This window comes from Mastomys coucha, unplaced genomic scaffold, assembly GCF_008632895.1.
Source record: "Mastomys coucha isolate ucsf_1 unplaced genomic scaffold, UCSF_Mcou_1 pScaffold11, whole genome shotgun sequence".
NCBI classification, from domain to species: Eukaryota; Metazoa; Chordata; class Mammalia; order Rodentia; family Muridae; genus Mastomys; species Mastomys coucha.
In genome coordinates, this window is record NW_022196893.1 from 20315276 (window position 1) to 20340138 (window position 24863).

The window sequence follows — 24863 nt, forward strand, 5'->3', positions numbered from 1 at the left end:
GATCAGAGGACGGCTTTGTGAATCGCTTCTCTCCTGAACCCTCTGTGTGGAACTAGGGACTGAACTCGGGCTACCAATCTTGAAGGACGCCAAGTGTCTGCATCTATGCTCTTGCCAGCCCTGTCTTGTCTCCTTTTCTTCTGTGTTTAATACAACTGATATGGACAGGCGTTTGGCTCACTGAAAGCACTCCTCACACACTGTTCATCTTTGTTTACAAGTCTGCTGTGAAGTTGGGTCAGCTATTATGCAAGACAGAGAGGGGTCCTCTGGCTTGCTTGAAAATAAGTTTATTGAGAAACAAGTACCATGCACACGGCTACACATCTGGGCTTCTGGACCCATGTCCCTGGCTTCAGCCCACAGGCTGGTGACAGATGGTGGCTCACTGCTTGCGCTTGGTCTCAGTGAGTAGCTCTTGCCAGTTCTTCTCCATCTCTTCTTTGCAGTTGAGGAAGGCATCTTCTAGCCGGCGCATGGACTCTGCTAGTGTGGGGTTGGTGCGCATGACCACCATATCGTAGGCCATCCAGGTTGCCTGCACTACAACGACCAAACAGGCCCAGTTAGGTGACAGGTGCTGACGCCCTGGGGGGGGGCACTGTGCTCAACTTTAGGGGTAAGACCCTGGGGAACAGTGAGTATTCCAAGGAGAGAAAGCTTATAAGGTGCTATAAACCCCCATAAACTTCTTTCTATGTTGGCAACAATGACACCTGCTAATATTCTAGAAGTCTTAACTTCTCAGTATTTGAGTCAGTAACAGTAACAAGCTGGATGCTGGCTTGATATGGACTAGGAGAAAAATCACAACAAAACATGTACCCTTACCTGTATATAGTTTATAGCTAATGGTCACTGTAATTCATAGCTACTGGTTGCAGGTGATGCCTAAGTTATCTTTTTTTTTGTTTTGTTTTTGTTTTTTGTTTTCAAGACAGGGTTTCTCTGTGTAGCCCTGGCTGTCGTGGAACTCACTCTGTAGACCAGGCTGGCCTCAAACTCAGAAATCTGCCTGCCTCTGCCTCCCAAGTGCTGAGATTAAAGGTGTGCTCCACCACTGCCTAGCCTTTTTGTTGTTGTTCTTGTTGTTATTTTGCTAAGTCATCATTTTTACACTACCCAAGTTTACATGCTCAGGTAAGCTGACCATTTCTAGACCCACAAGATCCAAATGATATGTTTTCTAGTACTCAGTAGTCCCTGACACCAGTAAGGCACAGGGGTCTTTCTCCTGGAAAGGTTTGGCTGCCTCACTGCTCGGCATCCTTGAACATTCACCACCACACAGACAAGTAGCTCTGCTTTTTCTCAGAACAACTTGAGGTCAGTATGTACTGGGCCTTTAAGTAAACATACAGTTCTTGTGCAGACGCAGTGAGGTGTGTGCGGGACTCATTCGGCAGCATCCACTCCTGGTTCTTCCCTTCAGAACTTTAGCAGAACGTGGTCTGCCCCTCTGCATGACAACATACCACAGCAGACATGCCTTAAAATTCCTCTACCAGGCTAAAAGAATATTGGATATGTCGGGAAATTAACCAATGAGACTATGGGAAAGTGATTAGTGAGAGACGTGCATGTGTGCATATATGCAAGCAACATCACCTCATCACAGACTTGGAGTAGTGGAGAGAAGCCTATATTTAGTTATGGAAGAATTACTAGAAAAGGTAATGATATCATGTATGGTCTCAACAGAGCGCATACGGCTCTACTATAGCATAGGGAGTCTTTAGTGTCTGGATCAGGAATGGTGCCTGGGAGACTTCCTACAATGTAGATCACTGGCCATCCCACAACACACTGGGTTTTTTTTTTGTCTAGCAGGCTGGGGATCATTCTAGCACACAGGATCTGCAGAGCACTCTTTCTCCTAACCCCAGACAGCAGATGACACATGGATCTGAAGCCAGAGCAGAGTCTGCTTCCCTTCTCTCTGCCTCTAGCTCTGAGAGCTGGGTCAAGGGTGCACATTTGCAAACTCAGTCTCCTCAGTCACAGAATAGAGACCATCGACTAGCTTCCAGAAAGAACCAGACACGTGTTATGAACTGAGTGTATGCACAGCTCTACATTTATGTACAAATATGGTCCTAAGTTAATCCATTAGGTGGTGGGCCTCTGGGAGATGTGCAGCAATAAGGGTGGAGCCCTCCTGACTCATGGGGTTAGTGTCTTTATAAAAGAGACACAGCACTTGCAATGGGCCATGTGAGGAGACAAGGACAAAGTGGATGATTACACAAACATTGAAGAGAATTATCACCACACAACCCGCTGGAACCTGGATCTTGGATGTCTAGGGCTCTAGGACCATGCAAAATAAATTTTTATTTTTAAGGCTACCTTGTCTGTGAACATTTGTTCTAGTATCCCTGGATGGTTAATCAGAACTTGGTGCCTGTGTAGAGAGTATTGCTCTAACAAACAGTTGAAAGTAGGGGAGCAGCTTTGGTGGTGGGTAGAGGCAGCTAGAGTTTTGAAGCATATAACAGAAGTGCTGACACAGTGAATACATGGAACTTTAAAAGAAATTCTGGTTGAGGAAGAAAACAGGAATTTAGAGAGAAACTCTGTGTCTTCATAGAGAATATAGGCAATGCTGGACTGAGGGCTTGGGGACCTACAGATGGTAAAGCTGTTCCCATGAGAGATCAGATGGAAATAAGGAATTTTGTCAGGAACTAGAAGAAAGGTGACCCTTGTCATGAGTGCCTAAGGACCTGGCTAGGTGGCGTTCATACTCAATATGTGGTGGATGGTCGAATTGTGAGCCACAAAACTAGACATCCAGTTGAGAAGAACTGCGTAAAATTGGAAAGTCTTATTGTAAAGTAAATGATTAGGTGCCCAGGGCAAAGACTCAAGGTAGGAAGGAGAGCAACACTAGAGGATAAAAAGCTCAAAGGACGAATCTTGCATATACCCACAGCACTGGATACAGACTCCTCGGAGCTTCAAATGCTTTTAAAAGGCCCAGGGATGAACACACCCTTTAAAACTACTCCATTCTGGAGCTGAATGGTGAAGCTCTCTGTCTTAGTCACACTTCCATTGCTGTGAGGAGACAGTGACCAAGGCAACTTATAAAAGGAAGCATTTAATTGGGGGCTTGCTTACAGTATCAGAGAGTGGGCCCATGACTATCAGAGCTAGGAGTTTGGCGGCAGGCAGGCAGGCAGGCAGGCAGGCAGGGTGCTGGAGAAGAAGCCGAGAGCTTATAGCTAATCCACAAGTTGCAGGCAAAGACAGAGAGTGAGTCTGGGCCTGGCATGACACATCTTCTCCAGCAAGGCCACACCTTCTAATCATTCCCAAACAGTTCCTTTAACTGGGGACCACATATTCACATGGATGAGTCTATGGGGGCCAATCTTATTCAAACCATCACACGCTTCAGAGCATGCATGAAGTCTGGGTTTGGTACCTAACATGAGAAGAATAAAAACCTCCTGAATAAAAAAAGTCAACAAAACCAAAGTGAAGCAAGAACTCTATCCTAAGAGAAAAGTTCCCAAGGAGGTTCCTCTACAAAGAGTATTCTGGAGAGATAGTTCAGTGGTCAAGGGCACTGCTGCTTTTCTAGAGGGCAGGGGCTTAATTCCCAGCACCCATATTAACATTCACAACTGTAACTCCAACTCAAGGGAATTGATCTGATGGTCTTTTCTAGCCCCTATGAGCATTGCAAAAATGTGCAACTCATAATTGCAGGCAGACAAAACATCCCTACACATAAAATAGATATAGTCACAATGAAAGTCAAGAAAAAGAGTATTCTGTAGCTGCAAATGACTTTGGTGACATCTGTATTTTAATTACAAGGAGGCTCCTTCATGTCTGTAGTTGGTTAGAATTTAATGATAAGGTTAGCTGGCCATATGGCTCAAAGCACTGTAAGGAAAAAGAGTCAGTAAGATAGCAAGGCACCCTATCATTTGCATAGTCTCTTGTCTTCTGATCCAAGGGAAATGTTTTAGGGTCTATAGAATAGAAGATATGTCTGTCTTGTTTTGTAAGATAGTATTTCATGTAGTTCAAGTTGGCCTCAACTTTGCTTTGTAGCTGAGGATAACCTTGAACTCCTGGTCCTCTCGCCTCTACCTTGAAAATGATGAGATTACAGGTGTGTGTGTGTGTGTGTGTGTGTGTGTGTGTGTGTTACAACATTCCACTTCAGAAGTGTGTCTCGAGGTTTTGATTAATTTACTATCTACTGATTGCCACTCCTTGCTGCCATTTGCTTGGGCATCTTTGGCACTATACAGCAGGGCACAGAGCAGACACATTTGTGTTTCTGAAGTGTCCATGGTAAATTGCAGGAGGAGAAGGCAGACTATCAGGAGCCATGAGACACGCTGAGGAGGAAGTAAACAGCACATGCTGTGACAGAGAAGTGGCAGGTCAAGTTAAGACCAGCCTACGAGGAGGCCATACAGAAAAGCCAGCTAAGATCATAGCTCAGGAAGAGACTATGTGCCTGGTATTCTCAAGGTTCCAGCACTGCCACCATCAAAAAAGGAGAAGGAGGAAGAAGAGAAGAAGGAGGAGGAGGAAGAAGAAGAGGAAGAAGAAGTAGAAGAGGAAGAAGAAAAGAAAAGGAAGAGAAAAAAAGGGGAAACAAAATCTCCTGTCACCAGCTACATGAGTTTGGAAGCAGATTTTCCTGAACCCAGTTAAGTGTTCAGAGACTGAAGCCATGGTTGGTATTATGACTGTGAGACTGTGATCTTAGGAGAAACATCCAGAACCAGCAGGCTATGCCAAGTCCAGATTAATTTCCTTCCGAAGTTGGACCACAGCAAATGCCCTTGGTCCCCAACCACTTGGACTGGTTCTGCAGCGGGAGATAGTGGGTACTGATGTAGGAGCTGGGGGTATGGTGCTCCCACAGCAGTGCGTAGATGTGTAACAGGACGCTGAGTACAAAAGCAGTGATGATTCTGAAGAGAGAATCAGAAACAGGGCCCTGCCGATACAAACCCAGAGAGCTGTTTCTGAAAACTTAGTTACATTATTCTTTTCTTTTTCTGGGGTGTGGGGAGGGGGTGAGAAGAGGTAGAATTAGTGCTGGGGAGTGAGCCAGAGCACTGGATACATGGTAATCACATTCTACTACCAAGTTGTCCCATCTATAAACAGTAATAATAATTATGTATATTCCCCCTAAAATTGTGAAAGAGATAATGTATTTAGAGCATATGGAAAAGATATCAACTTGGTATACAATAGTCATAAGCTGTTATTTTCATCACTATCAATAACCTAGAAGAGTACGAAATAGCCAGATCTGTGCAGCCGTCCTGTGGTCTAGTATTATTTAGCAAATGAAGTGGTAAGTATCCACTTCTAATAGGAACAAACCCACAGACGCACACCCATAGAAAAATATGTAAAAGTCAGGTGTGGTAGAGCATGCATTTAATCCCAGAACTATGAGGCAGGGGCAGGGGCAGGGGCAGGGGCAAGGGCAGGGGCAGGGGCAGGGGCAGGGACGTTTGAGGTCAGGCTGGTTGGTCTACACAGTGAATCCTAAGACAATCAGAGCTATTGTGAAACCCAGAGAGGGGCTGCATTGTTGTTAAGGAGCCACATTGTTATACATTGTTACCAACCTCCAATGCTTTATAAGAATGGGTTTCTGTTTCCTGAGTCTAATGAATCTTGTCAACCTATCCTGAATTTGTAAGCCCATGAGATACGCCCACCTCTTCCCCTTACTAACCTCCTGAACACCCATGATGGCTCCACAGGATGAATCCTCACATTTATCTACCCAACAGGCAGCCTTGAGCCCTGAGTCCCCCACTCTTCTATTCAGGTGCTAACTGCTAATTATCTTGACAGCTGTTTTCTAGGAACTTTAGCCCTTCCCCATAAAAAGGACCTCAAAGGCTGCTCTCTGAAACACCAATTTAGGGGGAGACAGTTGTCTGGCCAGTTCCTTGTACATTTCTAAATACAATAATAATAATTTTGCCTTTAATCAGACAATGGTGGAAATGTTTTTTTCCCTCAGATCTAACACTATATAGAGATCCTGTCTCAAATAAGCAAACAAAAAGAAAGAAAATGGAAAAAGAAAAAAGGAAAAAGAAACCGGGCGGTGGTGGCATACACCTTTAATCTCAGCACTTAGGAGGCAGAGGCAGGCGGATTTCTGAGTTCGAGGCCAGCCTGGTCTACAGAGTGAGTTCCAGGACAGCCAGAACTATATACAGAGAAATCCTATCTGGAAAAACCAAAAAAAAAAAAAAAAAAAAAAAAAAAAAAAAAAAAAAAAAAAATCTAGAACATAAGCAAAATGGAGACAACCTTAATGGGCACCTGAGCAATCTGAAGTGTCGTCACCTCTCTCCCCTGAGAATACTTCCTGTTAAAATAACATCACTTTTCCTGCCAGATGTGGTGGCTCATTCCTGTAATCCTGGCACTTGGGAGGCTGAGGCAGGAGGGTTACCAGGGATTAAGAGGTCAGCCTGAGCTAGAGAGTAAGACTTCCCAAAGGAACCCAAACAAACAAGATGTGCTAATGCATGGCTGTAAAGGAAGGACATGGGACACAGTACTTGCTGCAGATGTCAGAGACCCTGGGTTCAACCTCCAGCCCTGGAAACAAAGATCTAGCAAATACCAAGTGTTTAGGCTTAACAGAAATCCAAGCAGAGTATTAAGTAAATGAAACTGTTACTCTGCTGGAAGAATAAACATGTGAGAAAAGCTTGAAACCATAAAATAAGACAAAAGTCTGAGGAGGGGCAACTTCCTGAATGGTAAAGGTGGTGATGACAATCGCAATGCCAATGGCAGCTGTGGGACACTATAGTCTGTTAAAATTGGATGGATTATACATCAGAGTAGCTGAGTTACCCTATAAGTGTAAGAACTTCATGGTGGCCTGGTGTGGTGGCACACCTTCCATCCTAGCACCCGGAAAGCAGAGGCACACAGATTTCTGTGAGTTGGAGGCCATCCTAGGCTACATAGTGGGGGCCTCCCCCCAATTTATGGGGGCTGGGGCCTAGGGAGAAGGTTCAGGGAAAATGCTTTTTGTGTAAATAAATAAATAAAAAAAAATCCGGGATGATTATGTATGCCTTTGATCTCAGCACTTGGGAGGCAGATAGCTCTCTCTGAGTTCAAAGTCAGTCTAATCTATAAATCAAGTTCCATGCCTGCTTGGGTTACACAGTGATACAGTATCTTTAAAAGAGAAGAAGAGGAGGAGGAAGAGGAGGAAGAGGAGGAGGAGGAAAAGGAGGAGGAAGAGGAAGAAGAGGAGGAAGAAGAGGAAAAGGAGGAGAAAAGGAAGAGGAAGAGGAGGAAGAAGAGGAGGAGGAGGAAAAGGAGGAGGAGGAAGAAGGAGGAAGAAGAGGAGGAGGGAAAGGAGGAGGAAGAGGAAGAAGAGGAGGAAGAAGAGGAGGAAGAGGAAGAGGAGGAGGAAGAAGAGGAGGAAAAGGAGGAAAAGGAGGAGGAAGAGGAAGAAGAGGAAAAGGAGGAGGAAGAGAAGGAGGAAGAAGAAGAGGAGGAAGAAGAGGAGGAAAAGGAGGAGGAAGGGGAGGAAGAAGAGGAGGAAGAAGAGGAGGAGGGAAAGGAGGAGGAAGAGGAAGAAGAGGAGGAAGAAGAGGAGGAAAAGGAGGAGGAAAAGGAGGAGGAAGAGAAGAAAAGAAAAAGAAAACAAGATAAGTCATTAAAAATTTAAAACAATATTTAATTTATGGTTGCTTATATATTGATAACATAATCTCCAGAGATGACAAATGGAAATAAAGCTTTAAAAAAAGACTAAATTACTCCTCAAATTAGACAATTAGTATAACATTTGTGTGGTAGTCTGAAAGACAAATGTCTTCTAGTCTTGAATATTTGAATAGTTTGTACCTAGTTGGTGGCACTGTTTGGGTTAGGGTTTCTTGGTGGCACTGTTTGGGTTAGGGTTTCTTTGCTGTGTTAAAATATCTTGACAACAATCCCTGGAGGGGAAAGGGTTTGGCAACTTGAAGCTGCCCATCACCTAGAGAATGGGCCTTGGTTTGGTTGTAGCCCTTGTCTTCTCGGCCGTGCCTTTCTTTGGTTAGACAGTTGAGGAGTTTTGGCACCATAATGACCCCTCGCACTTGCCTCAACTGTCTTTAGAGTGCTCTTCATCTCCATTTTAGCACCGTTACTCCTGTCCACGCACAGCTCCTTCTCTAAGGCTTTTCTCACAGCCTCCCGGCTCTTAGGGGCAAGGTCTCCCCTTAGCACCTTCCCCAGCCTAACCATACTATGCTATTAGTGTTAGCCATTGTAATATAATGTACATACTTTTCATTTTAATTCATATTTTAAGATTTCAAATAGTCACATTGATGTCTATCTCTGGGCCTTACCCACTTTCAAGAAAGGAATGATTTCTATTCAAGCTTCTATTCCCCTCCTGGCCCCCCCCCCCCCCCCCCCCCCCCATCGCCTGAGACAAGGTTTCTTTGTATAGCCTTGGCTATCCTGGAACTGGCTCTGTAGACCAGGTTGGCTTTGAACTCACAGAGATCTATCTGCCTCTCCCTCCCAAGGGCTGAGATTAAAGGCATGTGACAGCACTGCTCAGCTCAAGTTTTTATTCTTAAAATGGCATGTAGTAGACCTATTCAATAAAAGGACAATTAGATTGAAGTTATTTAGCTTTTTTGGCTTTCATTTTTAACATTGTGTGTTTATGCATTTATGTGTATGTGTGTGAGCCTGCCGAGTGTATGTGCATTGTATGCATGTAGGATCCTGTGTACGTGTCTACGGATTGAACTCAGGTTGTGAGGCTCAGCTACAAGTGCCTGTGTGTACTCACAGCTAGCATGCTTGCTCTAAATTGTTTTCATTTGAGTAAAGTAAATATGCCCTATACCCTGTAAGGTGCCCCTCCCATTTTCTGTAGCAAAATTTGGGCTCATGGATTATAAGAATTATGATGTTTAGTTGTGTGTTTTTTTTTTAAGTATTGTGTTTTGTTTTAAGACAGGGTTTCTCTGTGTAGCCCATGCTGCCCTAGAATTCACTTTGTAGACAAGCTTGGACTAGAACTCAGAGATCTGCTCATGCCCCTGAAATTATGCATATTTTGAGTTAAGAACATATAAAATTATAATGTTGTTGCTACTACTGCTTCATGGAAACACTAGGGATAGAATTAACATTCCCTCCCAAGAATGAAGAATGCACCCATCCTGTTGCTGTTTTATTCTACAATACTGTGCCTCCCGTTTTCAGTAGTACACTAGTCTTGTCATGGTCATTCCAAACCTTTCTACTTAAATAACTCACAGAAAGACCGTCCAGCTTCTGCTCACGAATGCAATAATGACCTGTGCTTGCCATTTGCTGCATATGTGAGTTAGTGTCTGGTGCTATGCCAGGTACAGGACTCTGTACTCTGCCCTCATGAAGGTAAAAGCTCAATTGTAGAAGTCAGGTGGAATCCCATGGAAGATAATCACAAAATAACACTGTAACTGCCAACTGTTGTGCTGCTATAGTTACAAGCTGTAAAAGATTGAAGGATGTCAGGAGAACTCTCCTTAGAGAAAGCACTTGATATAGGTTCAGATGTTTGGGGACCAATGAAGCCAATGGGAGGAAGGGAAGGCACTCTGTCTGGGAAGACATCCTACCTGAGATTTTTTCCATCTCTTCCAATAGCTTTTCCAGGTCCTTGTTCAGGTCGGACAGCATTTTCAGCATGTTATCATAGCTTCTTTCCCCAGGATTGGAATCAGCCATCTAGGCAGGGAATAAGAAGGAGCTGCATGGGACTTACTGACATTTTAGTTCCCACTCTACAGCTCACAGATAAGCAATCCTCAAACAACTGTTTTCCTCCACTTAAAAGCTAGACATCACCACTTACGCCCTTGTTCTTTCTTTTTTAAAGATTTATTTATTATATATCTATACATACACTGTCACTGTCTCTAGACACACCCAGAAGAGAGTATGGGGTCCCATTTGACGGATGGTTGTGAGCCACCACGTGATTGCTGGGAACTGAACTCAGGACTTCTGGAAGAACAGTCAGTGCTCTTAACTGCTGAGCCATCTCTCCAGCCCCCATTCTTGTCTTTCTTTGACCCTTGTTATGTGTCAGTTATCTTCAGTTGTCAACCTCACAGATCTGAGAAGAGAGAACCTCAGCTGAGGAACTGTCTGCATTGCGTTGGCCTGAGGGCATGTCTGTGAGAAAATTTCTTTTGTCCTTCTTTGTTTCTTCCTTCCTTTCCTTAAAAAGATTTATTTATTTAATTTAACATTATTTTTAAAGGCTCGTTTATTTTTATTTTTTATGGTTATGGGTGTTTTGCCTGTCTATACACCTGTGCACCTTATGTATGCAGTACCTGAGGAGGACAGAAGAGGGCATTGGATCCCCTAGTAGGGGGTTTGTGAGTTTCCGGATATTGACTGAATCCAGGTCCTCTGGACGAGCAGCCCGTGCTTTTAACTGCTGAGCTATCTTTGCAGTCCTAAACATTTATTTTTAAATTACATGTGTCCATGTGTCTGTCTGTGGAGGGTATATGCACATGAGTGGACGCCAGAAGAGGGCACTGAATCCCCTGTAATTGGTATTATGAACAGTTGTTAGCCACCATGTGGCTGGTTGGAAACTGAACTCAGGTACTGTGCAAGAGCAGCCAGTGTTTTTAACTGCGGAGCCATCTCTCCACCCCCACCTGTAGGACCTTTTTCGAGTGCTAATTTACATAGGAGGGCCTAGCCCACGGTGGGTGGTGACATCCCAGCAGGTGGGCCCCGGCTATATAAGAAAGGTAGCTGACCAAGCAGTAAGGAGCATTCCTTCATGGCCTCTGCTTCAGTTTCTGCCTTTAGGTTTCTGCTTGACTCTGCTTAAGAGTTCTTGCTCTGGGCTGGGGAGATGGCTCAGCGGGTAAGAGCACTGACTGCTCTTCCGAAGGTCCTGAGCATGTGGTCCCAGCAACCACATGGTGGCTCACAAACACAGACAATGAGATCTGACACCCTCTTCTGGTGCATCTGAAGACAGCTACAGTGTACTTAGATACAATAAGAAATAAATATTTGGGCCAGAGCGAACAGGGACTGAGTGAGTGGGGCCAACCAGAGCAAGCTGTCTGAAGACAGCTACAGTGTATTATGCCAGAGCGAGCGGGGCCAGAGCAAGCGGGGCCGGGGCCAGAGCAAGTGGGGCTCTCCTGAGTTCAATTCCCAGCAGCCATATGATGGCTCACAGCCATCTGTACAGCTACAGTGTGCTCATACACATAAAAATAAATAAATAAATCTTAAAAAAAAAAAAAAGAGTTCTTGCTCTGGCTCCGGTTGGTTATGGACTGCAATTTGTAAAATAAAATAAGCCTTTTCCTCCCCAATTTACTTTTGGTCAGTTTCTGCCATCCTTAAACTGTTAAAGGGAAGTTTTGTTTTGAAAGATTGGTCCCGTCTAGCCTTGAACTTGAATTCTTGATCCTCCTGCCTCCACATAGTGCTGGGGTTACAGGTATAGGATAGCACACCGGGATAAGGGTGAGATTCTGGGACCAGAGCAGAAGGCCCCTGACAGGCATGAGGTAGATCGGGGTTCTGGGACAGGGTGTATGGTCTTTGGGGATCTGTAAATGTGCTGCTTCTGGAATGTGGTGCTATTTCTCACTGGGGAACCCATCTTTTCTGTGGGTCTGCTTTTGTAAGTAAGATAGTTTTCTAAGAACAGGTGGTGTTTAGGAGAGTCGCTGAGTGTGGGTGATGGACAAAAGGCCTGTAACACATTCCTTCAGCCTGTGCTGTAGGCTGCCTCCCTGTTTTATAGCCAGCCTGCACACACTGACCTTTACTGGAGTTCCTACCTCTTCACACTCTGCTAACCTGTTATCCTTCTCTGCCTCTCACTGAAACTGGTCTCACCAGTCACAAATGGCATATTCATGGTACCTCTCTCCTTACATTTAACCTCTCTTCAGTACCTACCAGTCAGCTATTTTCTCCTGGTCAAAATCCTCCTGTTGGTATTTAACTTAGATCTCTCATGAACTTTGACTGCCTGATAGCTCCTCTGCTCTCTTTGGGCCCTCTCCTTCACTGGCTTCTAATGTCAGTGAGGGCCCCTCAACCCTTTTTCTGAGACTCAATGGTGATGCCGACTGCTTCATGGTCCTATTTACTTTGTAGATTCAGATGGTCCTTTTTGTTTTTGTTTGTTTGTTTGTTTTTTTTCAAGGCCAGGTTTCTCAGTGTAGTCCTGGCTGTTCTGGAACTCACCCTGTAGACCAGGCTGGCCTTGAACTCAGAGATCCACCTGCCTCTGCCTCCTGAGTGTTGGAATTAAAGGCGTGCACCACCACCGCTCGGCCTTCAGGCGGTGCTTTAACCCAGGTCTGTATGTACACCTGTCTACTGTGCTTCTCCTTAGGGAAGTTCCCTAAACATGTCAAACCCAATAGTGTGAGCTAATTTCATATTTTCCCTCTCCCAATCAGCTTTTTTCACCTTTAACCAAATAAATGGCACCACTGTTGTTCATCATAATTCCCGTCAGGACTAGGAAGTCTGCCTGCCCTCTTATATAACCTAATATGTCACTGAAAGCCACCAATCTTATCTGCTCATAGAAATTCATGGTTCAGGAAAGTCCAGTGCTTGGGAGCCACTGGCAAACTAAACTTTGCCCTTGTGGAGCTCATAGCCTGGAGTGGTACGATTGACAAGCAATAGAAGAGTCCAGCATATATCTGCAGGGTGAGAATCCTCTAGCAGAACCAGGAAGAGGGTTTGAGGAGTCACGCTTTGCAGGAACAAATGACAGAAATGATGCCTGAAATAGGGAAGACTAGGAGAGGAGCTGGTTAGAAGGCAAACTGCAGGCCTTGTTCTATCAGGTAGGCCTCTGAGCCTTCATGAGGCAGCTGAATGTGCAGACCTGAAGGTGACGGAGAGGAAGGAGATAAGCCTGATGGCAGGGCATTTGAACAAAGGTGTGGGCCCTCATATTTCATCTGGGCTATTTCTATAGTCTGTAAAAGACCTTCCTCCTGTCCCGCCCATTTTACATGGTGACTTTTTTTTTTTTAATGATTTGAAAATATTGTACCACTGAAACTACTCAAGAGCTTTTTGTTTCTTTCAGGAGGAAACACAATCTTCATGTAGCTCAGTGAAGGCCCTGGGTTCAAGGCACAGCATTATGAATACTCAAAAGATAACAACAGTTTTACTATAGTTTGAAGAGTTTTAGTGTAGCACTGATGACTCCTCTTCTTATTCAACTGTGAGTTGTGCCCAAGGAGCTGTACAAAGCTTCAAATCTATACTATATAATGAAGGAAACCCATGACTAAGAACCAAAAGATGATAAAGTTAAAATCTTTATGGTTCTCTTGCAAGATCCAAAGAAATACAAAATGAAAGAGAATAATTCTGCTCTATGGGTGGCTACAAAAATCTGTCCTGGCACCTCCAATGTCCCAGCTCTCCACAGCCACACAGCTTCATCTGGTGGCCCTTTAGGCCTTTCCACAGGGTCTCTGACCCTGACACGCGGTGCTTGGCTTCAGCTATTCTTCACAATCTGAATCTTGCATCTAGCATGGTTTCAAAACCAGTGCCACATGGCACTTTGTTTACAACACTGCCCAGTTCTGCTAGCTTATGATGTGTCCTGGCTCCCGTGGCTCCTGTGGACCATAGCTGCATCAGTTTCTGTGCTGACCCTGAGGAACCCTTCCTGTTGTTCCAGGGCAGAGCAGGATGCTTCTCCACAATGGTGCAGATCTCTCAGTTTCAGCCGCTTTTGCAATACCTGCCTGAAAGCTGTCTTGCTTTGAAATTTCCTCTGTTGAATTCAAATCCAACTTCATGCAAAGTCTCCAGACACCAGCAGAGTGAACATCCACACAAGTGCTCACTAGCCTAGTTCCTAGCAGAGTTCTTGTTTCCGTCGGAATCATTCTGAGCTGGTTCAGAATGCACTGTCTGCATTTTTCTTCCAAGCACAAAAATGGCCCATTAAGCTCTGCTTACGTCATTCAATAGCTTTCCTAACCCCAAGTATCAAATGTTCCACATCCTTTCCACAAAAAAGCGATTTTGAATGTGAGGTAGCTTGGCTGGTAAGGGTGCTTTTTGCCAAGCATGAAAAGCTGAGTTCAATTCCTGGAAACCCACATTATTGTGTAAGGAGAAAAGCAATTCTTGAAACTGTCCTCTGTCCTCCACATGGTGGCCCCCCTTCTCTCTCTCTCTCTCTCTCTCTCTCTCTCTCTCTCTCTCTCTCTGTCTCTGTCTCTGTCACACACACACACACACACACACACACACACACACACACACACACAGACAGAGTAAATGTCTTAGGCCTGTGAAGAAATTAGCCTTAAAAGTTACATAGTCAGGTTTATCCCAGCAACAGTCCCACTGACTATACTAATTTCTGTCACAGCTTTGTTTCCCATTTCTATGATAAAATACCCTGACAGAAGCCATTTTAAAAGAAAAGGTTTATTCAGCTTCCAGGTTACAGTCTATCACTGTGAGAAAGTCAAGGCAGGAACTTGAAGCATTACGTCACATGCCTAGTCAAGGAGAGCAGAGAAAAAGAATGCGTGCTTGCATGCGTGCTCACTGATGCCCAGCTGACTTTCTCCACTCTAACAGAGGAGAGGACCCAAACCTAGAGAACGGTGCTGCCCATGTGCTTCACACTTCAGTTGACATAGTCAGGGCAATCTCCCACAGACTGGCCACAGGCCAACCTCATCCAGATATTCCCTCACTGAGATTGCCTTCCCAGGCGATTCTAGGTCGGGCCGACTATTAAAGCTAACCGTCACAGCACAAGGCTGTTGTATGCATCTGAATGGGGATACTGAGTAGGAAGTTATGGATGGCAGGCTAGAAAGAGAAATGTAAATACTATCCATATAGAGATGCCATTGAAAGACAAAGATCAGATTGCTCAGGGACAGAGCACAGGTGAAGAGGCCTGGCACTAACATGGGGAAGTGATGTGCAGGAACCACCCAGAGACTAAGGATAAGGAGTCTGATGGGTAGAAGCAGGGCAGAGTCATGCTCCCAAAGTCCACTACATTCTAACCATTACTCTACCAGTGGGAAGAATTTACTGAACTGAAAAGGATGCTCTTAAAAGTACAAGAGAGGAAATCCCCAAAATTGTGTGGGATGATATGTTTTGTTAGTATGCAAGCAATTTATAAGCCTGAGAAAGTAGGATATTAAAATGGAAAAATGTTCACAAGGATAAAGACAATAATTATGAATATTCATAATTTTGTGTATTTGGATATAGAAGAGAATTTGGCATATTAATGTAATAGATCAATTTTACTATTCTACTTTAAAATGTGTAGTTTTATTACAGACCAGAGTTTTTAACCAAAGCTTATTTACAGTTTGGGAGCATTTAAGAGAATGCAAGCTTCGTTGTAATCCTGATGTGATATTTATAAGAATTTCTTGAGAGAAATGGGCTTGGTGGTATTTACCCATATAATCTTAGCACTCGAGAGGCTGAGGCAAGAGGCTCATCATGAGTTTTAAGCCAACCTGAGTTACATATTGAAATCTGTCCAAGAACCACACACAGACATCAAACCAAAACTAAAACCCAACCAAACAAAAGAACCTAACTCTTTCTTTCTTTTTTCTTTTTTTTTCAAGATAGGGTTTCTCTGTGTAGCCCTGGCTGTCCTGAAGCTCACTCTGTAGACCAGGCTGGCCTCGAACTCAGAAATCCACCTGCCTCTGCCTCCCAAGTGCTGGAATTAAAGGCATGCGCCACCATGCCCAGCCGAACTTAACTATTAAGAAATCACACAAGTGTTAGCACAACTGAGGCACTTAAAAAGAGGCACTTATAATTACAATTATAATTAGATGAGTTTTAGTTTGTAAATGGAAGAACAAAAAATGTTGTAAAAGTTATTACTAAATCTGCTACGAGACTTAGATTATGCTTTATAAACAAGTCAAAGGGAGGTATCTTCTGCCTGGGACTGGGCTTTCTTGCATGGAGCTCCTGGGGGAAGCATTATTCAACTTGCCAGCCTGATAGTCAGGGTTCTCAGGCTTTACAGTGGAGTAGATTTGTTGATGATTTTCTCCTTTGGCAGCTTATACATCACCTTTTGATGGTATGAGGCCTAACCCTTGGGGAAGGTGCTTCCAGATGTGGGGTTAATTTCATTTAAAAATATTTTACCATAAGCATATAAAATAATGGGTTTCCCAAACCTTCTTAGTGTCATTCGTCCCTTCTTCCTCTCCCTCTGTATCATCTTCCCTTTCCACTTGCCATGTAATCTCCTCTTTTCTTCCTTTCTAGCATCTGTCTCCTGTCACACCTCTCTCTACCACCAACTCCTTCTCACCACCACCACTCCACAATGGTTCCTTTTTCCTTTTCTGGCTAGCTACTCCAAGTTAAATGTAAAAACTGAAATCTTCAAGACCCCCCAAACAATATAGGTGATTGCTGTTGTTCTTGGTTGTTTGCCATAACACAAAAGCAATACCCTATTGCTGATGCCCCCATACAAATCCGTCACAGTGCTTGAAGAAATGAAACTGGTATTTGAAAGCACCTTCCCCAAGGGTGAAGTCTCATGGCATCAAAAGGTGATGTATAAGCTGCCAAAGGGAGGAAAATAACAAATCTACTGAGACCCAGGACTACTGGGCTGGCAAGATATTCCCGATGGTGTAATAGTGGCACTTATATCTTGGGGCTAACCAAGAGCTTTCTGTTTGGACCTAAAAAGCTTGCTTGGCTGGGGGAAGCTCATGCTTAGTACTGGAAACCTAGCCCAGAACCTGTGGCTGAAGAGATGGCAGGCCCTAGAGGAGAACCTGCTACTAACATGCTGCTAAATAACGCAACTTCCAACTGTCTTCAAAGTACTTAGGCTTCCATTCATAGATAAGTGCAGCTCTCATGCATGCTTTATCAAAGAGGCCTCTTTCTGTAGCAGATGGAGGCTATTGCAGATATTCTATTACAGAGGCTATTTCAAATGGTCAAAATGTAAAGTCTAAGTTATGGTGGGGTGTTTGGCCCCAAGTGGGACATCTATAACATAACCCCTACATCTAAAGTTCAAGGAATACTACAGAAGAAGAGGTGGAAATATTGTTAAGAGCCTGAAGACCAGAATGATGGCTGCAAGACAGCTTCTTCTAGACACCACAGGGATATTGTGACCACAGACACTTAACTATATGGCCTGCACAAGACCTGCAAATACCACACCAGTCGACATGCCAACATGAGTGGAGGGAGATACTGCATGGCTATACTCTTAGATGAATATACAGGTATTCAGTCAATGCTGATGAGAGGTCAGTTTTCTTCAGAGTCAAGCACCCAACCCTAAGTTGGTTGGTTTTAAACACATGCACATAGGGGTAACACTAGTTAGACTCAGTAAGTTCTCTCTTTTTCTTTAACTGAAGAATGTATAATAAAAATGTAGTATATAAACACAACGGAATACTATTTAGCTGTGAAATAAAATCAGGCAATTCACAGGTAAGTGGATTATACCCAGTAAAGTGATTCAGACCCAGAAGGACAAATACCACATTTTCTCTTACTTGTGGATGCTAGCTCTGAACTTTCAGATATGAGTATCTTAGTGTTCTATTGCTGTAAAGAGACACCATGATGAAGGTAACTTTTATAAAAGAAGGCATTTTACTTGGGGCTAGGGAGAGATGGAGGGTGGGAAGGAGAAAGAGAGAGAGAGAGAGAGAAAGAGAGAGAGAGAGAGAGAGAGAGAGAGAGAGATCACTTCTGAAACTTCAAAGCCCACCATCTCTGGTGACATACTTCCTCCAACAAGGCCAAACCTCCTCTAACAAAGTCACACCTTCTCCAACAATACCACACCTCCTAATTCTTCCCAAACAATTTTGCTAACTGGGTAACAGGCATTCAAACATATGTGCCTATGGGGGCCAGTTTCATTCAAACCACCACAGTTAAGTGTGCAGCCTGAATAGCTACAGATACCAGGAAAGTATAAATAACGACAACCCAGCACTGAGGAGGCAGAGATAGGTGGATCTGTATGGATTCAAGGTCATCCTGGTCTACACAGGGAGTTACAGTCCAGCAAAGGCTACATAGTAAGGCCCTGTCTCAAAAAGGGTGGGGCATATGTGAAGAGGGAAATAGTAGGTTATAATGGCTATGAAGGGGGAAATGGGAAAAATAGGTGTGGGGCTAACCTAAGGAGGGATTGGGTAGGGCAACACAGAGGAAGAGAGGCAAATAACACTAAGGATATTTAAAATGGAATTATGTTTACTTAAAATTACATAATATATACATACATACATACATACATACATACAGAGTTTAGTTGAAGTTACACCAACTGGGGTGACAGTACGCCTCCCACCCCCAAATCCATAGACTATCATCTATCAGAAAGCCCTTTGTTAGGTATAGGGAACTTCCTTTCAGTTTCTGATCAGGGGAATTCAAGAAATGCCCCCAAAACAACATATGCTCCAGCCATTGCTCTTCATACCTTATGGAAAAAGAAGGTAAGTCCCTTTTGCTGATGATACCACACACTGTGGACACTGGACTCGGAAGAGCCAATTTGGGTGTGACCTGAAGGCCTCCTCCTTGAGGACTAGCTCTCATAGCACTGGAAGGAGCCATGCATGCTGCCAAGGAAAAAAGCCATCAGTGGTCCCATCCAGCTCTAATGCCCGTGAACTACTATAACGGCCAGCACAAGGTAGTCCAAAAGATGTAATGGTGACACTTGTGGGTAACCAACAGCCACCTGATTGGACAGGCCTACTCAGTAGGAGGGAATTCATGCTTGGCACCATAAAACCAGCCACTACCTGTGGATGGTAAGGCCATGGGAACTAGAGGAGCACCCACTGCTGCCACTTGCCTACACCAGTATAGTTTCTAACTACTTTCTAAGTAGTTGTCCTTATACCTGTAGAAAAGTGGTGACATGTGAAACTCTAGACTAAAGAGATAAAAAATATTGTACTAAAATTAGTGAGAAAGAGCTCTGCCAGGCAGTGGTAGCACCTGCCTTTAATCCCAGCATTTGGGAGGCAGAGGCAGGCGATTTCTGAGTTCAAGGCCAGCCTGGTCTACAGAGTGCATTCGGCGCTCTGTAAGGCATATAGGACAGCCAGGGCTAGGCAGAGAAATCCTGTCTCGAAAAAAATAAAAACAAAAACAAAAACAAAAAAAGAAGAAAAAAGAGTTTTGAATAATTCATTCTTCTAGTATCTAAACAAGCATAGATTTTATCCTCACTACAGTGTTGTATTAGGTTTATGTCAACTTGATGCAAATTAGAGTCATTTGGGAAGAGGGACTCTGAATTGAGAAAATTCCTCCATAAGATTGGCCTATAGGCAAGTCTCTTGGGCATTTTCTTGATTAATGACTGATGCGAGAGGGCCCAGCCCACTGTGGGTGGTGCCCACCCTGGGTGAGTGGTCCTGAGTTCTCAGAGAAAACTGGTTGAACAAGCCATGAGGAGCAAGCCAGTAAGTAAGCAGCATTCCTCCATGGTCTTTTTGGTTCCTGACTCCAGGTTCTGGCTTTGTTTCTGCCTCACATTTCCTCAGTGATGGACTGTGAAATGGAACTGTAAGCTGAAATAATTATTTTCCTCTCCAAGTTGCCTTTGGTCGTGATGTTTTATCACATCAATAAAAAACCAAGATAAGTGCTATTAAATACTATGATTCTCTCCATTGTACAATTTCTTCCTGAAATGTAGCGATAGATAACGTTCACAATGAGTTAGAAAGAAGCGAAAATGTGCAGGAGCTGGGTATGGTAGAATGTGTGTAATCCTAATTGCTCATAAGATTGAGACAGGGGATCACCAGTTTGAGGTTAGCATGGACCCTAGCTCTAGGTAAAAAGCGGAAGGAGTTCTACTTCCCCATTCTTAATCTTTTATCTCCAATTTCTTTGCACTCGGCTCTCAAAACAACAACCAAAAAAAAAAAAAAATCTTAAAAAGCAGAAGGAAACAAGTATATAAAACTGATAAGCAGTCAGAAATGTAGGGAGTCAAGGAGTATATAACTAAAGCCAATAAGGAGAGAGGACAGTGTAGCTAACTAATTCAGGTAGTCAACAAATATCTATTGGACGCTATGCACTTTAGGTGCCTGGATATCAGTGAACAAAATATAACAGTCCCCTTCTCTGTGGAGTTCTCATTTCTGTCAGAGGAGGCAGCCAGTAAGCACATGTACATAAAATATCAGGTAATGATAAGTGCTAAGGAGAAAAATGAAGTAGGCTTGGAGGTTCCTGAAGTAGGAGGAACCACTCCATGTAGGGGCCAGGAAAGTGTTCCATGATTGGTTAAAATTTGAAATAGACTAGAAGAAAGTAAGTACATGAACCCGAGAGTTCTATGGATATCTTGGGGGAAGAGTTCAGTGTGTAGGAACACACATACACACACACACACACACACACACACACACACACACACACACGCCCTGAGGTCAAGTGTGTTGGGTGTGGGTAAACAAAATAAAGTTAGCAAAGCTGGAGATAAGTGGAGAGCTGTAGAGACGGAAGCATTAGACATTAAGAGATGGAAGGAGGGTATTTATGTAGAACTTTGGCTTTTATTCAAAAGTGGGGGATTGAAGAGGTGTGGCACACCTTCAATGATAATGTAAAAGAGTCACTGTAATTACAACATTAAGGATAGACCAAAGGTGGAGAAGAGATGATTCACAATCTCACTCAGATAAAGAAATGAGAGTTTGGACCAGGATCTTTGTTAGAAATGGAAGTAGCAAAAAGTGGCTAGATTGAGAATATGTCATAAACACTGTGAACAGGATAGTGAAAATGTGTGTTTGCACACTCTTCCTTAGGAGTTTTTGGAGTATAGATGACATTCAAAGTCACACAGCTAGTAGCAACCTAGGAAATAAGGTAAAATGGGTGAGATCCGAGCTCCTCAAAGTTTAGAGACTGGGAAGATGAACCAGCAAAGGAAATGAAAAAAAGCTTCAGAGAGACAGGAACAGAGCCAGGTTATAATGATGTCTCTGAAGCCAAGAAAGGGAAGGATACTAAGTAGAATAATAATAAAAAAAAGTGATCATCACATTGAACAGTCTGGAGGTCACTAGCATCTGAACAGATGTGCTGGCTAGTTTTATGTCAACTTGACGTAAGCTAGTGGGATAGCAGGGAGCCTTAACGGAGACAATGTAAGATTGGTCTATAGGACCTGTAGGGCATTTTCTTAATTAGTGATTGATCAGGGAGGTTCCAGCCCTTTGTGCATGAGACCACTCCTGGCCTGGTGGTCCTGGGTTCTGTAAGAATGCAGGCTGAGCAAGCCAAGGGAGCAAGCCACCATGGGGTGGGTGGATTGTGAGCACATAGCCATGAGGGCTGGCCTGTTGGGGCAGGAGCTGTCCAGGTGGAACATGGCATGTGATATCTCAGGGTTACTGACAGAAAAGTAAACAAAATAGTATAAAGGATTGATATCCGCCCAGCTCTAATGCTTTAAGGCTTATTAAAAATATAGAAGTCTTTTGTGTCTTTTATTTAGGAACTGTATAGTCTAAGTGGAGTTTGGAGAGAAGAGATTGGGGGAAGAAGGGTCCTAGGATGTAGGGTGTGATGGTCAGGAGAGTGGGGTTAGGCTGTCGGTTGAGAAACTGAGGGGAGGGGGATTTAGGGTGTTGTCTTAGTCATTGTTCTATTGCTATGAAGAGACACCAAGACAAAGGCAACTCGTGAAAGGAAAGCATACGACTGGGGGTTTGCCTATACTTTCAGAGATTTAGTCCATTGTCATCATGGCAGGGAGAATGGCAGCACACAGGCAGGGACTGGAGCTGGAACCGAGGGCTGCATCCTGATCCACAGGCAGAGAGGCAGGGACTGGAGCCGGAACCGAGAGCTGCATCCTGATCCACAGGCAGAGAGGCAGGGACTGGAGCCAGAACCGAGAGCTGCATCCTGATCCACAGGCAGAGAGGCAGGGACTGGAGCCGGAACCGAGGGCTGCATCCTGATCCACAGGCAGAGAGAACCTAGGCCTGGCATGGGCTTTTGAAACCTCAAAACCCACCCTCAGTGATACACCTCCTCTGACAAAGACACACCTACTCCAACAAGGCCACACCTCCTAATCCCTCTAATCCTTTCAGAGTTCCACTCTCTTGTAACCAACCCTTCAAATCTATGAGCCTATGAGGCCATTCTTATTCACACCACCACATTCCATTCCCTGGCCCCCATTGGCTTTTGACCATATCATAATGCAAAAATGTACTCGCTCCACTTCAGCAGTCCTGTCTATAGTCTATCACAGTCTCAACAATGTTGAAAAGTTCAGAGTCTCTTCTGAAACTCACCACATTCTCTTCACTGTATGATCCATGTGAAATGAAAACCAGAAAGCAGATCACATACTCCCAACATGTGATGGCACAGAATATACACCAACATTCCAAAATGGAGAAAAGGGAAAACAGCAAGAAAATACTGAACCAAAGCAAGACCGAAAACCAGAGGGGCAAACTTCAGATTCTGCATTTCCATGTCTGATGTCAAAGTGTTCTTCAGATCTCTTCAGCTTTGTCGACTGCAATACCTCTCTCTCTCTTGGGCTGTGTTACACTCTCAGTCTGGAGCTCTCCTTGGCAGCTATCTCACAACTCTGGCTTCTTTAACATCTTGACATCTTCAACACAATCCAGGCTTCACCTTCACAGCTTCAAATAATGTCCTCTCCAGGCCTCCATGCAGGGGCACCCCTGACATACATTTGACCTCGTCAGCTTTCCTTCACTGTGGAGGGACATTTCACAACCCCTTTCCTGTATCCTTGACTTGAAACCAGAACCATATGGCTGGGGCTGCCAAGTTCTGCTGCTTCATCAAGCAGGAACACGGCATCTCATTCAGTTACACTCACCTCAGCTTTCTATTGTTGATGGCTTCCTCCACTGCTCAAGCTTCCCTTTAACTCCTTTTCATAATTGGAAGCTTAGCTGGGTGGGGTCTTGCCCTGAGTTCACTATTTCTTTATTCCATTTAGCATCAGGCTTTTCTCTTTTTTTTGACATTAATATGTATATATATATATTAATTACACATTATGTTATATGTATTTTATTTATTTATTTATTTCAGGCTTTTCCCTAAACTTATCTCCTTGAGCATTGAATTTGGTTCCCATAAACCATTCCCTAGTGTTACTTTTCTCCTCACACTGTACATTTTATATTATTTTCTTGTTCCACTTGCTCCTTTTCATTGTAAATACTTTATAAGAACAGTCACTAATAACCACATAAAACAGTCAATATTAGGCTGTCTTGAAATCTCCTCTGCTAATGCCATTAGTCCAAAAAAAAATGGAGGGACATTTCACAACCCCTTTCCTGTATCCTTGACTTGAAACCAGAACCATATGGCTGGGGCTGCCAAGTTCTGCTGCTTCGTCAAACAGGAACACGGCATATCATTCAATTACACTAAATTATTAAATTTAGTCTCAGGCAGATTTTTTGAAGAAGAGCAAAATGCAGTCACTTTCTATCACAAGAATTGTGATAGATAGCACAAACTATCACAAGAATTGTCTCTAGGCCACTTACTAATAATCTTCCCCTGTAAAACTTCATGATATGAGCCTTGAGAATTTACATTGCCTCAGCACCATTGTCTTTTATGCACCTACTAGTATGGCCCATTAAGGCCCATGTAAAGCCTTCAACTGCTTTCCTAACTAAAGTCCTAAAGTCCACATTCCACCAACAAGCCATATGGTCAGGCCTGTCACAGCAATACACACTCTCTGGTACCTAGTTCTTTCTTAATCACTGTTGCATTGCTCTGAAGGTACCATGACCAAAGCAAGTCTTATAAAAGAAAGCATTTATTTGGGGCTTGCTTACAGTTCCAGAGGTGTAGTCCATTATCATCATGGTAGGGAGCATGGTGGCATGCAGGCAGATTGTGGAGCAACAGCTAAGAGTTATATCCTGATCAATAGGCAGAGAGAGCATGCAGGCAGGCCTGATACGAACTTTTGAAACCTCAAAGCTCACCCAGAGTGACACAATTCCTTCAACAAGGCCACACCTATCCAGCAAGGCCATATATCCTAATCCTTCTAATCCTTTTAAAGAGCACCACTCCCTCATGACCAAGCATTCAAATACAGGAGCCTATGGGGAGCATTCTTATGCAAAGCACAACTGTGAAGAGAAGAAGCTGAAGGGAGATGTGTGTGCTGCGGAGTAGGTGCTTTGGCTGTAAAAGAGAAGCTTAGGGGCACAGTTTTTTGGATATAGGGTAAGGAGACTGAATGAAGAGATCTTTAGACTTTGAAGACTTGAGCAGAGTCTTAGAGGAACAAGGAGATTGAGGGAAGGGGGTAAAGATATGAGTTGAAGAAGCTGATAGAAGGGATAAAGTGTGGAGTGAGGAGCTGGAGGAAGGCATCTAGGGTGTTAGTTGCGGAAGGTTAAGGGGGGTGAGGGTATAGGAGAGGAGGGGAGATAAGGATGGGTGGTGTGGGTTGAAGGTTCTAAGGGGGAGGATAATAAGAGTGTGGAGTGAAAAGACAAGGAGAGGCATCTGGGCTGTGGGGTGAGGAAGGTGAGGTAAGAGTATGGGTTGAAGCCTCCGTGTGGTGGTGCGGGCCTTTAATCCTAGCACTCAGGAGGCAGAGGCAGGCAGATCTCTGTGACTTTGGGGCCAGCCTGGTCTACAGAACTAGTTCCAGGCCAGCCAGGACTACACAACGAAACCCTGTCTTGAAAGCTCCACTCCCCACCCCCCCC

General features: G+C 43.9%; 1 protein-coding gene across 2 annotated transcripts in view; it reads right to left on the bottom strand.

Moving 5' to 3' along the window:
- Window positions 1-274: 274 nt before the first annotated feature.
- Window positions 275-24863, bottom strand: part of Syce3 (synaptonemal complex central element protein 3) — a 25774-nt gene continuing 1185 nt past the window's right edge. Inside the window, exons 1-3 of one of the 2 annotated variants that reach the window (XM_031358480.1) lie at window positions 18563-18668; window positions 9651-9759; window positions 275-543 (exon numbers count right to left, since the gene is read on the bottom strand). In XM_031358480.1, coding sequence (XP_031214340.1) covers window positions 386-543; window positions 9651-9759 — 267 coding nt within the window. In that variant the 5' untranslated portion in view covers window positions 18563-18668 and the 3' untranslated portion in view covers window positions 275-385. Of the gene's footprint in view, window positions 544-9650; window positions 9760-18562; window positions 18669-24863 lie in introns of those variants that run through there. The other variant, XM_031358489.1, reaches the window with a different exon arrangement.